Source organism: Orycteropus afer, unplaced genomic scaffold (assembly GCF_000298275.1).
Source record: "Orycteropus afer afer isolate SDZICR_OR568_19922 unplaced genomic scaffold, OryAfe1.0 scaffold00180, whole genome shotgun sequence".
In the NCBI taxonomy this organism is placed as follows: Eukaryota; Metazoa; Chordata; class Mammalia; order Tubulidentata; family Orycteropodidae; genus Orycteropus; species Orycteropus afer.
The window spans coordinates 5281549-5296135 of record NW_006921767.1 but is presented as its reverse complement, the minus strand read 5'-3'; the positions used below and the strand labels follow the sequence as shown (position 1 = coordinate 5296135).

General features: G+C 38.1%; 1 protein-coding gene across 1 annotated transcript in view; it reads right to left on the bottom strand.

Moving 5' to 3' along the window:
• The window catches only part of SHQ1 (SHQ1, H/ACA ribonucleoprotein assembly factor), a 199606-nt gene that overhangs the window by 128314 nt on the left and 56705 nt on the right, over positions 1-14587 (bottom strand). The window contains exons 7-9 of the mRNA XM_007947331.1: positions 8887-9041; positions 5908-5961; positions 4971-5094 (exon numbers count right to left, since the gene is read on the bottom strand). Of these exons, the coding sequence (XP_007945522.1) occupies positions 4971-5094; positions 5908-5961; positions 8887-9041 (333 nt within the window). The remainder of the gene's footprint in view (positions 1-4970; positions 5095-5907; positions 5962-8886; positions 9042-14587) is intronic.

The following is a 14587-nucleotide window of genomic DNA, read 5'->3' as shown; positions in this document are numbered from 1 at the left end:
GTTTTAACAAATTCCCTTAGTTTCTGCTTATCTGGAAATCTCCTAATTTCACCATCATATTTGAGGGACAATTTTGCCGGGTATATAATTCTTGCCTTAACAAGAAAACAAAACAAAACAAAAAACTAATTTCAAAGCTTGTGTTTTTATTAGCCAAATAAAAATACTCTGTACAATTATCAGAATAAAAATTATAATGCTTTCCACAAGATGATGAGTAAATTTAACTCTAAAACATACAAATATAGCAAAGTTGTTACAAGACCAGACTTTTATTTACAACATGTACAAAAACATAGAGAACAGTACCGTTCTCCCATGTTTTCATCATCAGCTTCAGCAACTAACAACTTGTGGCCAACCTTGTTCAATTTGCACCCTACACACTTTTCCCCAACCAACTTTATTTTCAAGCAAATTACAGACTACATATAATTACATTTATAATTATTTCGGTACCTCTAACGGCACAGGCTTTGAGTCAGTCAAATTTCAGGCTCCATCAACTACTAGCTGTGTGACCTCAGACAAATGAATTAACTTCTTTGTGCCTACCTTCTATCTGTAAAATGGAGCAATGACATTGACTTCTCAGTATTGCAATAAGGATGAAATGAGATAGCATGTCTGAAGAACTGAGCCTAGTGCTGGCACACAGAAAGTGGTTAATCCAGGGAAGCTGTGGTTGGTAAGAGTAGATGACCTATTAAAACAGGACTCCTCCTGACCCATTTACCAGGGGACACACAAAGGACAAAATATGTATCAAGTATCCCGTCTTTTAAGAAGTGATGCCAAATTCCCTATGCCGACCTTCAAGAGAGGGTAACTAAGAACTCTTTTGTGAACCCTTACCCAGGAGCTTAAGGGTAAAGAGGTCCAGGGAAATTTCTTTAGAAAAAGTGCTGTGGGGTTTCCTACCAGCCTGCATTAGGAGGAGATGCTTTCCTATCAACTTAACAAGAGAAACCAGCTTTTAGAAGCCCTCAGAGAGTGTAACTTGCATGCCCAGGAGACTGTGGGGTACAGAGACTAGTGTCTGGCCCATGCTTTTCAAAAGCTTCCCACATGGAAGCTGGAGGGAACAACCTGTGGTGACTGAGTTAAGGACGTTCCCTGGAAGTAAGCAGTACTTCCTACAACAGCAAAGAGGGCCCTCTCTCTACCCCACTGCTGACTTCCCTACCTGAAGCAGGCCTAAGCTAGGGAAAGAAAAAAAAAATTTTTTTTTCCTAAATGGTGTATAAAGGAGACATTTTAAGAACTGAAATTAGGCTTCTCTTGTAACTAAAATGTTGAGAACTTTTTGTAACCTAAAAATGATTAAAAAAAAAAAAAAAAAGTTATAGAAGCTTGCCTACAGTTCCATCCAGAAGCAATAAAAGAATATGCAGAATGAGCTCATAAGTGGACCTGGGAGAAAAATTAAAGCTTTTTCCTTCCACCCCATGTTTAGCACTTTCAGTATAATAGTTACAATATTAGGACGTATGTTCAGTAATTGAGCAAGAGTACAGAAGTAAAATGAAGGATGCCTTTATAAAGATTAATGAAATGTAGCTATTAGCACAAATAAAGATTTGGTATATAATATAAGCAATGTATAATGAAGTATTAAACTATTCATTTCTAAATAGAATAAAACTTCTGAAATATTAGAAAAGCTATTCTCTATCCTTTTTAAAATTTATTTTAAATTGACTACTATCAGCTAAGGAGGTCTGGTGGTATAGTGGTTAAAGCATTTGGCTGCTAACCAAAAGATCAGCAGTTCAAACCCACCAGCTGCTCTGCAGGAGAAAGATGAGGTAGTCTGCTTCTGTAAAGATTTACAATCTTAGAAACCCTGAGGGGCAGTTCAACCCTGACCTGTAGGGTTGTTATGAGTCGGAGTCAACTTGATATCAGTGTGTTTTTGGTAATCAGCTAAGTGATGCTTCCATGAAAGATTCTACCCACAAAGAAAGGGTGTGAAAGTTGATTAAGAGACAGAGACTGAGGAAAACAGGGGGGACAATCACATGCCCTAAGATTCCTGATCCCAGAGACAGCAATTCTAGGTGCAAGGCCTCGTTAAGCATTAAACAATACATGAAGGGGAAAAACAGGGTTTTCTGGACTTGAAGGAGTTTGAATATAGCAACAGTGGGAGATAAATATACAGTCTTTTGGAGGAGGGGAGAGAGTAGGAGAAGGAATGAATACAAAATTAAAACTAGTCAAAAGCCTACATTAGAAACCTTGTAAAGGTTACTGTGAAGCAAATTCATGACTTATTATTATTATTACTGGGATTTGGCTGCAAATTTACAAAGCAAATTCATTTTCCATACAGCAGTTCCTACACATTTTGTTTCATGACATTGACTGCAATCCCCACAATGTAACAGCTCTCTTCCCACTTCCTCCTTGTAGTGACCTCTCCCTGTGTTGTCCTTTCCAATGCATTCCTGCCTCCTATGCAATCTCCCTGTGTAAATACTGCCCTTCTGTTCTCCCATGATTGATAATTTTAAAGATCATATCTACCTGGTATAAATGTTCACCCTGTATGCTTATCTATTGGCTGGAAGCCATGGGAGTGAGTTAAATTCCATGCCTGAAGGGTAATTAGGGGCCATAGTCTTCCGGGTTTCACCAGACTAGCAGACCAGTAACTCTGGTCTATTTTTATTATTTTGAGTTTTGTTCCACACTGTTCTCCCCCATCTATTCAGGATTAATCCATAGCTTTTTGAAAACTCAGACCTTAGTCAATCAGTTATAATAAAACAATTTATAGATTCAGAAGCATTCTTATATTGGTTTAGGAGGCTCATTTCCTTTAAGATTACTTCTTTTGCAGAAAGAGGTATTCATTACTTCCAACTATAGAAGTGCTATACTGACCTTTAAAATAAAAAGTGTGACCATTGTGGTTGCATTTTGAATCATAAATAGGCACAAATTCATTTTTGAAATATATGCCAAACCAGAGCTACTCCCACTAAAATTATGAGGTGTCCGAACAAACAAGACTCTTCAGTGGCACTAATGACATCCCTGTGCCATCCACCTGCACAAATAGATTACGAGCCTTATCCAGAACTTGTTACCCCACAGTTTATGGCATGAACTCTAGCCCTGTTTCAGCATTCACTAGCCAAAACCCAAATTAGCAACAGAACATACTGCATATGATCCACAGAGCTTTCAAATTCATTTTCAGTGAAGAAGTCTCTAGTGTGTTAATTCAAGTTTTCTGTTGCTATCATAGCACAGCTGATAAGAGTGTTTCTTGTAAGACGGATAATGATGAACAGTTAAGTCTAGATTCATTTCTGACCTGATAAATAAAACTGAGAACTGATTATAGTGTAAATCAAGGCAATCAAATTTACTTTTGGTTATGCAATCACAGAACTTGATTACTTTTCAAATAAAAACCTAGGAACTAGATTACTTCCCAGAATAAAAAATCATGAGTAGTAGTTTGTACATGTGTACACACATGTGTGTATGTGTACACATACACACTTGTGTATATGTACACATGCCCACTCCTGCATGTGCTCTGTCAGTTTTCCATCTGGAAGCCATGACAAAAAAGGACAATCGCAAACTACATTCTCACTCTTTAAATCTATAAATAATGCCCAAATAATCTAGCATGACTTAAACCAGAAATTAATTGTAACATGTAACTGATTACTCTTCAAGCTCCGCAATCAGTCATTTATTGTAGATGGATTTTTCAAGGTAATTTCAGCAATTCAAGAAATATCTTGGGTGGAAGGCAAGAAGAAAGAACACGTAAGAAACAGAGCAGTTTATTTCCCACTGTTAAAGAAGACAGATTTCTCAATGGTTGAGTTCTGCTATCCCATAATTAACAATCGTTCAAAATAAAATATAGCTAGTATGGATGAATAAAATTATATCATTCATTTAACTATTATTCATTTTTATAATTAAAGTCTACTTTAATAGAATCTACTTCAAACATGACTCTTCTTCCCAGGACAAGAAGACTACACGGGTTACAAAGAGAACAAAGATACCTCTACGTAGGACCAAACACTAGAGATGTGATTCTCCCCTTTGAGCCAGGGAAATCACCTGGATGTAGAAGGAAGAACTTCCTTTCTTCCCCTTCTTATCCTGCAGTCTAAAACCTAAGCCCCAGCAACACATTTATCTAAGGACAAAAGAATGACTAGAGTCCCCCAGGGAGAATATAAGAAATGACCATAAAGTATTGAAAGGGACTTTTAAATAAATGTGCCAGAACTAATTCATACAAATGGATGTTGTCCCCTTCAAAGTCATTACCTTGCAAATTATATACTTACTTCACTGATGCTGTTATGGGGACTCTGGAATTTTTTTTCAGAGTCTGGAATTTTCCACATTCTTACAACTAGCAAGTTTCTGTCTTTTCAGGTTGGATTCAGCAATAGTCAAATATCCTGAGTATAGCTGTACTTTTCTTTGGAAAGTCTTTCCTGACATCTGAAGCCTAGGTATCTCCTCATAAATGATCCCAGAGTAACCTCTACTTACCCAGCATTGTACTTTTCAATCTACCTTGGAATAGTTTACTAATCTATCATTTGTCTCCCCATAAAACTGTAAACTTCATAGGGATATAGAATTTATCTTTATTATTTATTATTATACCCACAGTCCTAGTATAACATGTAGAAAACTGTAAGCATTCAGAAATTACTGAATGACGTAATACACTGCACTACAAAATGGTTAGCAACCCTTCCCATGCCCCTCAGAAAAAAGTACCCCACCTCCCTAAGTGATCATATAACTACATAAAGGGACCATTATTTTATATACTAGGGGAGAGGGGATTACTTGACTTTTGGATAATTTTCACTGATACACAGGAAAAATAAAGCAAAACTCATTACATCTTCACAAACTAAAAACTTACAACTTTTTCACTCTCAAATGTACAAGCACAGGAATTATCTTACCCAGTTGTAGTATCTTTATAGTATCTCTGTAGGCTTTCAACACCAGTTTGAAATGGCGATAAAGTGGGTAGCACAAAACTCTTCTTCCAAAGGATACCAGGATTTCATGAACATTAGTACAAGTCTGTGAAGGGCCATTTGAATAAGTAATCACTTTCATACAATGTATTTCACAACTAAAAGCACACAATGAAATACGAATCTATTTTCAATTACAAACTATAAATTTGCGTCACCAGGAAGCCAAGTAGTAAAAAAATGTAAGCCTATGAAATGAGATCTTTTTTGTACACTTCACAGTAATATATTTAATTGTAATCTTTGTAATTACTCATACTAAAGCCAAAAGCAAAAACCTACTACCATCGAGTTGGATCCGACTCATAGTGACCCCACCTTGGGTTTCTGAGGCAGTAACACTATGGAAGTAGGTTGCCCAACCTTCCTTCCAAGGAGTGGCTGGTGGGTTTGAACCGCCAGCTTTCTGGTTAGCAGTCAAATGCCTTAGGGACACTAAAGCAGCATATTACAAATGCTTCTTAAAATATTACATATGTTGAAAGGTAGTATTTAAGAAGTTTTTTAAGAATTACAAATAAGAAGCTCTGAGTCCCAATATATGCCCAACTTACAATCATGCCTCAATCTCCATTCCCCATTCCCGCCCAACAAAATATGTCTCCGTCTTTCCCCAAACTGTGTTCCTCAACTCAACTTCCAAAATACCCAACCTGGCTTCATCAGCATCCTATGATATGAGTAAGAGTAACAAATGGAATCAGGATTTTATTGAAAAGATGAAAAACAAACTTGTATCATAAAGCTTCTACTTTTACAAAGTCGAGACTGCTTGAATTACCCAAAATGAACTAACAATGACAGAAGTGTAAACTTGATGAACAAACAAAATCTAAACAACTGCAACTGAAAATCATACCTCGAACCAGCACAAAGTGGGACTCAATTTTCTGATATTCCATGCAGATTCAACCTGTTTGTTTTGAAGAAAAAGAGTACTGTCACATTAGAGGTAATGTCATTTAAAAAGAAAGTAAATATATCCATTTACTCAAATACTGTCTGACTAGTACTGCCATATATAAAATCTAAGAAGTATTCAAGACTACAGAAAAATAATCACTTTACTGATGCAGAGGCTATCAGAGACTAATCTCATTGAAATTTTATAAAATAAAGCCTTTTCACTGATAAGAGTACCAGAACAAAAGGGTAAATAACTAGGAGTTTTGAAACTTGTAAAGCAAAGTGATGATTGCTCAATTTCGCTCCTTCTCAAATAAGTTACTTGTCTCTCATACATCCAAGAAATAATCTACCAAGAGAATCAAAGATAATGTTGAAGTGCTGTCTGTGGTACTTAAAAACTTGCTCAAAAATTTGGCCTTTCAGAAAATGCTTGTAAGAGTAAGTAAATTCTAGAGACAATCTGGAAGTTGTAAGATTCATGATCTCAAATATGCAAATACAAGAATCAAATGGTAAATTTTATCAAGTATAACTAAACACTCTTACTCATTTTTCTAAGCAGTAACACGAAGCACTTTATTCGTGAGAAAACATTTTCTTCAATTATGTTGTTGTTGTTGCTTGCCATCGAGTCGGCCCCGACTCATAGCGACCCCTCCTTGGGTTTCCGAGGCAGTATCACTACGGAAGTAGGAATGCCCAACCTTCCTTCCGAGGAGTGGCTAATGGGTTTGAACCACCAGCCTTCTGGTTAGCAGGCAAGTGTCTTAGCCACTATGCTACCAGAGCTCTTCAATTATAGTGTCTTTAAAAGATGAATAGAGGAAAAAAAGCATTTTCAGTGATATTATGCCCCGATACATTTATATACTCCTTACTATTCGGTTTGGAGTCAAATGAAAACCTCAGGAGTCACCTTACAAATTTTTAGAATCAAGAAAACAATAAATTTGGCACCTATCAAATTCTAATGTTATGCTAATGTTATGATGTTACATATGAAAAGTGATAAAATATATAAATGTTTTGATCTAATGTAAATACATATATATACATGTGCACATTGAAAGAAAACTGGAAAGCAATAGAGCAAATTGTAACAGTAGTCATTTCTGATGGCTGAAATTACAATTAATTTTAATTACTTCCTTCATGTATACATTTTCTTTTACAATGATATGAATTATTTGCTCAAGTAAAATATAATTCCCTGAATAAGGACAATTATAAACAAGTATAAGCACACATTAACTGGAATGACTATCTGATTTTCCAGCCTTTTATATATGATCACTGATACAAGAGTGAGAAAGAAATTTAGCTTTTTTTTTCACAAAATTAAGTGTGGTTTAAGAAGAAATACAATAGAATCTACATTATCAGTTTAGCAAGGTCATTTAAAAAATGATAATTTACAGGTGGATTTCTATGGGAATCCTTTAATTAGCAAAAATAAACGTGATTTCAGTAGTTTTAAAGATCTGCTTTATATACAAATTTTCCAAAGCATATATACTATATGAGGTGTAAATTACCTGGTATGGCTTTTCTAGCCATAGTCTTTGTAAACTTGGTGGTAGAATTTGCTGTGACCGATTGAGGAGCTCCTGATTGTTAAAAGTTATCCACCTGGGATGTTTTTGTTGAGAGTGGCACAAAGCAATGTTCTGGGAAGTTCGCTCCCAGGTGCTTAGAATTCTGATGTTACGATTGGTCAGTTTGGCCACTCTGCCAGTCTCAAAAGGAAGCCTCCTAGAGGCAGAAGGAGTGTCTCTCTGATTGCTAGCTGAGAAAGACATGCTGCTGAGACAAACGTGCTCCTGAGAGACACGCACTGCTGAGAGAGAGACACCAAGAGACACGCCCTGCTGAGAGAGAAACACTGAGTGACATGCACTGCTGGGAGAGAGACTGAGAGAGACTATTGACTGAGAGACAGCAGGCTGAGAGAGACTGAGCATTTTTCCTGAACTTGAATTGTTGCCTGGTGCCTCCCTAATAAACTCCATAATCTGTGAGTTCTGTGTGGCCAATGCCGCAAATTACTGAACCCAGCAGAAAGGTGGTGGGTGATGTGGGAGGAATGGTTGATGTCAGCGTTGACAAAAGGGCTGGAGGGAGCCAGCATGTTTAGCCTCACAAGCATAGGCCTTGGGCTGCTAATGGTGATTCTGTCTTCCTATTATGGGGTTAGAGGAGGTCAGAAGATGTGGCCTCCCTGCCCCGTTGACACTACATGAATTGAAGGTCACTTGAAGGTAAATGTGAAGATTCCTTTTTTTGTAAAATGCTATCATACCTTCCATCTGCTAACTGACAGCATGCAGAAAGAGGGGAGATGGGTATGATAGGTATGGTAAAATTTACAGCCTTGCCCATGCCAAGTTGTTCAACAACAGCCTTCCTCTTTAGCTAGTCATCTCATAAGAGACATCAGAATCTGTTGCTATTGAGTTGATTCCAACTCATGGAGATCCTACAGAGAACAGCAGAATTGCCCCATAAGATTTCCAAGGTTGTAAATCCTCACAGAAGCAAACTGCCTCATCTTTCTCCCACAGAAAGGCTGGTGGATTCAAACTACTGACTTCTTGGTTAGCAGCTGAGCACTAAGCCACTGTGCCACCAGGGCTTCTTGAACAGAGATAAGAGCTCAGGATATCTGCTTCTCCACCCTCAGCCTTAATTCCTTAAATTTCCCAGCTTTGCTATTCGGTAGAGACTAACACCAAGAGAGAATAAAAAAGACCAAAAAGCACTATGCTTTCAAGCTCCTCTCTGCCGCCAACACACACTTGCCCTGCCTACAACATCCCTTAAATAACTAATCACACCAGGTTTTACTCTCAACAGTGGATGCTTCGATAAAGTTTACTTAGTGCTGTAAGGTATAAAGTATAACAACATGCACAGGCACACATGTACTTACATTCTTCTCTCCTTCAGTGACACGAATTTCATAGCAATAGGCCAGAAGGATATCAATCAGACTGTAGTACACTTGACGGTGGGCTCTCTTATCCAGCAGATAAGATTTATTGACAAAGTTTCGTAGCTGATACTTCTCATCTTCAGAAAAAGACACTAGAAAAAAATGCTTTTAAGTGTTAGATGTTTCAGTCAGTTTTATAAAACTCCAATGTGGAAAGCTTGTCAAAAATAGAACTTTGATTATAGAAATTGAAATAAGCGTTATTATTTTTTAGCTGTAGATATGTAAACAACTTTTTTACTAGACTTCAAACTTAGTTATGTTAAGGTCTATATACTTGCTCAAACTCTTGTACGGCTAAATAAAGGAAAAATTTCTAAACAATACCTTCTTATCTTCCAACCCCTTTTTTTATTGCTACAGTGTTCTGTATTTAAGGAATCTCAATGTCAGGTGTTGACTTGAAAATTAAGATAATATATTCTAACAAAAAATGTGAACACTCTGAAAATATTCATTATCCATTTTCAAAGTCCTGTACAAAGAAATAGGAGTATTCCCATATAGTGATCAGTTTTAAGAATATAATCTATGTTTTAACATTCTGTCTAAATATACACAAAGTTTTACATAAATGCATTAAGTGTGACCACATCGTACATATTAGACTAGTGTTCCTTTTCAACAGTCTGTTTTTCCTTTTCTTCTTTTACTTGGCATTGTCCTCCTACCTTCATCTTCATCAGCAGCCTCCCCCACATAAAGCCTTAGTATATATTGTCCATATTTTTGTCACACTCATGTAATCAAATACAGATACAGAAGTAAAACTACAAGGGTGTTTCTACCTTTTTTCTCATAAGAATTAGGTCACTTGTCCGCATCTAACCTATCTCACTCAGTAATATCTCTTACAAATCCCTTCTAGTCAATTAGTACTAAGCTAAGTTTTCTAAGGGTATATAATATTACACAGTGTACCTTGCTCTGTCCAACCACTCCCCCTACTGATAGGCATTTACTTTGCTTATGGTTTTCTACCACTGCTAATAATGCTGCAGTAAATGTCTTTTTCTTATATCCTTTGGTATCAGAGGATCGCTTTCTATAAAACAGATTACTCAGAGAGAGGCACTGAATCAAAAGTATGTGTTTTTTAAAAGATACTTTACTTAAAGTTCCAATAACTCTCCTTTCTAACAGTCAGGGATGAAAACATCAAAATGAAACCTGTTGCATACCTTTCCTTCCTTACACATACCTCCCATTCCATCCTAGTAATATAGTTTTGTTTTGTTTTGTTTTTTTTTCCCAATCATTTCCAGTATAATAGATGTAACATGACTGTGGGAGGAAGAATTCTAAGATGGCCCCCAATGAGTCGTGTCATTGTGTGAGGGTGGAACCTGTGACTCGCTCCTAATAGAATATGGCAAAGGTGACAGGACAGTCACTCTTATAATTATGTCTATCATTGGCCAATTGGTGTCAGTAATTTCCCTGTTCACTTTGAAAAAATAAGCTGCCCCACTGTAAGTGGTGCGGTTTGGAACAACTAAGGGAGCCCAGGAAGCAAGCTGGTGGCAGTTTGGAATAGCTAAGGGAGACCAGGAAGCGAGCCAGAAGGGTTTGGAACAGCTAAGGGAGATGAACTTGTCTGTCAGTTTGCAGCAATTTTTGCTGCTTTCCACTTAGGGGTGCTCTATATTAAGGTCAGGGCCTGAGGCAGGCAGGCCTAGAGCTTGAGGTAAGCAGGCCCGGGGCTTGGAGCTGCTTTTCGCTTGAGTGTAGCTCTATATTAAAGCTGGGGCCTGAGGTAGGTGGTTTTGGGGCTTGGAGGTTGCTTTTCACTTGGGGGCGGCTCTATTTTAAGGCCAGAGCCCCAGATAGGAAGACCTGGGGCTGGAGACTGTTTTACACTTGGCCAGGATCTCAGGTAGGAAGGCCAGGGCTTGGGGGCTGCTTTTCACTTGTGGGTGGATGTATATTAGGGCCATTGCATGAAGTAGGCAGGTGCAGAGGGGTTAGGAACAACTAAAGAAGATGAACTTGTCTGTGAGGATGGAGGCTATGCCACCATGTTGCAAAATGCCAGCAGGGTGACCCATGGTGGACAGGTTTCAGTGGAGATGCCAGTATAAGAAAGAGACTCATAAGAAAGAAGAGGCCATCCACTTCTCAAACAATGAGCCAGTGAAAACGTATCAATGGCAGTGAAACACTGTCTGATATATTACTGGAGAACTTTATGAGTAGCCCTGAAACAGTGTCCAATATATTGCCGGAAGATGAGCCCATCAGGTCACAAGGCACTCAAAATTTGACTGGAGAAGAGCTGACTTCTCAGAGACGACCTTAACGATATGGATAGAGTAAAGCCTCTGGGACCTCCACTGGCTGATGCAGCACAACTCAAAATGAGTAGAAACAGATACAAACATCCATTAAAAACTGGAACATGGAATGTACAAACTATGAATCTAGGATAATTAAAGTTGTCAAAAATGAAATGGAACGCATAAAGATCGATATCCTAGGCATTAGTGAGCTGAAATGGACTAGTTTTGGCCATTTTGAATCAGACACCCATATGATCTACTATGCTGGGAATGACAAATTAAAGAGGAATGGTATGGCATTCATCATCACAAAGAGTGTTTCAAGATATGTCCTGAAGAACAATACTGTCAGTGATAGGATAATATCCATACACCTACAAGGAAAACCAGTTAATAAAACTATTATTCAAATTTAAACACCAATGACCAAAGTCAAAGATGATGAAATTGAAGATTTCTACCAACTTCTGCAGTACTGAAATTGACCAAACATGCAATCAAGATGTGTTCATTATCACTCGTGTCTGGAATGCAAAAGTTGGAAACAAAAAAGAGTTACCAGTAGTTGGAAAATATGGTCTTGAAGACAGAAATAATGCGGGATATCGCAAGACAGAATTTTGCAAGACCAACGACTTATTCATTGAAAATACCTTTTTTCAACAATGTAAGCGATGACTATACACATGTACTTCACCAGAGGAATACACAGGAATGAGACTGACTACATCTGTGGCAAGAGGTGATGGAAAAGCTCAGTATCTTCAGCCAAAACAAGGCCAGGAGCTGACTGTGGAACAAACTATCAACTGCTCATATGCATAATCAAGTTGAAGTTGAAGACAATTAAAACAATTCCATGACAGCAAAATATGACCTTGATAATATCCCTCCTGAATTTAGAGACCATTTTAAGAATAGATTTGATGCACTGAACACCAATGACCGAAGGACAGAGGGATTGTGGGATGATATCAAGAACGTCATCCATGAAGAAAGCAAGAAGTCATTAAAAAGACAAGAAAGGAGGAAAAGACCAAAATGCATGTCAGAAGAGACTCTGAAACTTGCCCTTGAGCAGAGAGTAGGTAAAGCAAATGGAAGAAATGACAAGATAAAAAAGCTGAACAGAAGATTTCAAAGACCAGCTGGAGCAGAGAAAGCCAATTACTATAAGGAAAAGTGCGAAGACCTGCAGTTAGAAAACCAAAAGGAAAGAACAACACGCTCAGCATTTCTGAAGCTGAAAGAATTGACGAAAACTTTTTAAGCCTCAAGTTGCAATATTGAAAGATTCTATGGTCAAAATATTGAACAATCCAGGAAACATCAAACGAAGAAAGAAGGAATACACAGAGTCACTGTCTGTACCAAAAACGATTGGTTAATGTTCATCCATTTCAGGAAGAGGCATATGGCAAGAACCAATGATACTGAAGGAAGAAGTCAAAGCTGCATCAAAGGAATTGGCAAAGAACAAGGCTCCAGGAATTGATGGAATACTCATTGAGATGTTCAACAAAAGGATGCCATGCTGGAGGCACTCACTTGGTTATACCAAGAGATGTGGAAGACAGCTACCTGGCCAACTAACTGGAAGAGATCTACATTTGTACCCATTCCAAAGAAAAGTGATCCCAAAGAATGTGGAAATTCTTGAACAATATCATTAATATCACATGCAAGTAAAATCTTACTGTAGATAATTCAAAAATGGTTACAGCAGTATATTGACAGAGAACTTCCAGAAATGCAAGCTGGATTCAGAAGAGGATGTACAACAAGACATAACATTGCTGATGTCAGATGGATCTTAGCTGAAAGAAAAGAATACCACAAAGATGTTTACTTGTGTTTTATTGACTATGCAAAAGGATTTGATTGTATGGATCATAACAAATCATGGGTAACATTGAGAAGAATGGGAATTGCAGAACATTGTTCTTAATTGTACTCATGAGGAACCTGTACATAGATCAGGAGGCTGTCATTCGAACAGAACAAGGGGAAACTACTTGGTTCAAAATCAGGAAGGGCGTGTGTCAGGGTTGTATCCTTTCACCATACTTATTCAACTTGTATGAAGAGCCAATAATCCGAGAAGCTGGATTATATGAAGAACATGGCATCAGGATTGGAGGAAGACTCATTAACAACCAGCGATACACAGGTGACACAACTCCACTTGCTGAGAGTGAGGATGACTTGAAGCACTTACTGATGAAGATTAAAGACTATAGTCTGCAATATGGATTACACCTCAATATAAAGAAAACAAAAATCCTCATAATGGGTCCAATCAACAGCTTCACTGTGGGAGGAGAAAAGATTGAAGTTGTCAAGGATTTCATATTACTTAGTTTTACAGTCAACACCAATGGAAGCAGCAGTCAAGACATCAGATGACGTAGTATATTGGGCAAACCTGCTGCAAAAGACCTCTTTCAAGTGATGAAGAACAGAAATGTCTCCTGAAGATTAAGATATGCCTAACCCAAGCCATGGTATTTTCAATCATTTCTTATGCATGTGAGAGCTAGACAATGAATAAGGAAGACCAAAGAAGAGTTGATGCTTTTGAGCAGTGGTGTTGGAGAAGAATGCTAAGAGTACCATGGTATGCTAAAAGGACTAACAAATCTGTCCTGGAAGAAGTGCAGCTGCAATGCTCCTTGGAAGCGAGAATGGGCAGAGTTCATCTCACCTACTCTGGTCATGTTGTCAGAAGGAATCATTCCCTGGAGAAGGATATAATGCTTGGTAAAGTGGAGGGTCAACGAAGAAGGGGAAGGCCCTTAAAGAGATGGATAGACACAGTGGCAGCAACGATGGGCTCAGGTATAGCAAGGATCATGAGGCTGGCACAAGATGGGGCAGTGTTTTGTTCTGCTGTGCAACCATACACAGGGTTGCTGTGAATTGGAGATGACTCAACAGCACCTAACAACAACAACAACAATGGTGTTGAAGGAAGAAGTCAAAGCTACATTGAAGGAATTGGCGAAGAACAAAGCTCCAGGAATTAATGGAATACCCATTGGGATGTTTCAACAAATGGATACTGTGCTAGAGGCACTCACTCAGCTATGCCAAGAGATTTGGAAGACCACTACCTGGCCAAGTAACTGGAAGAGATCCATATATGTACCCATTCCAAAGAAAGATGATCCCAAAGAATATGGCAATTATCGAACAGTACTGCAGTGTAGTAAATTACTTAGTGTGGCTTTTCTACCTATAAGTCTTTGTAAACTCCAAGGTGGGAATTGCTATTAGCAACTGAGGAGATCCTGATTTTAAAGTCGCCCACCTGGGTTATTTCTGTTGGGCGTGGCACAATACAATGTTCTGGGAGGTTC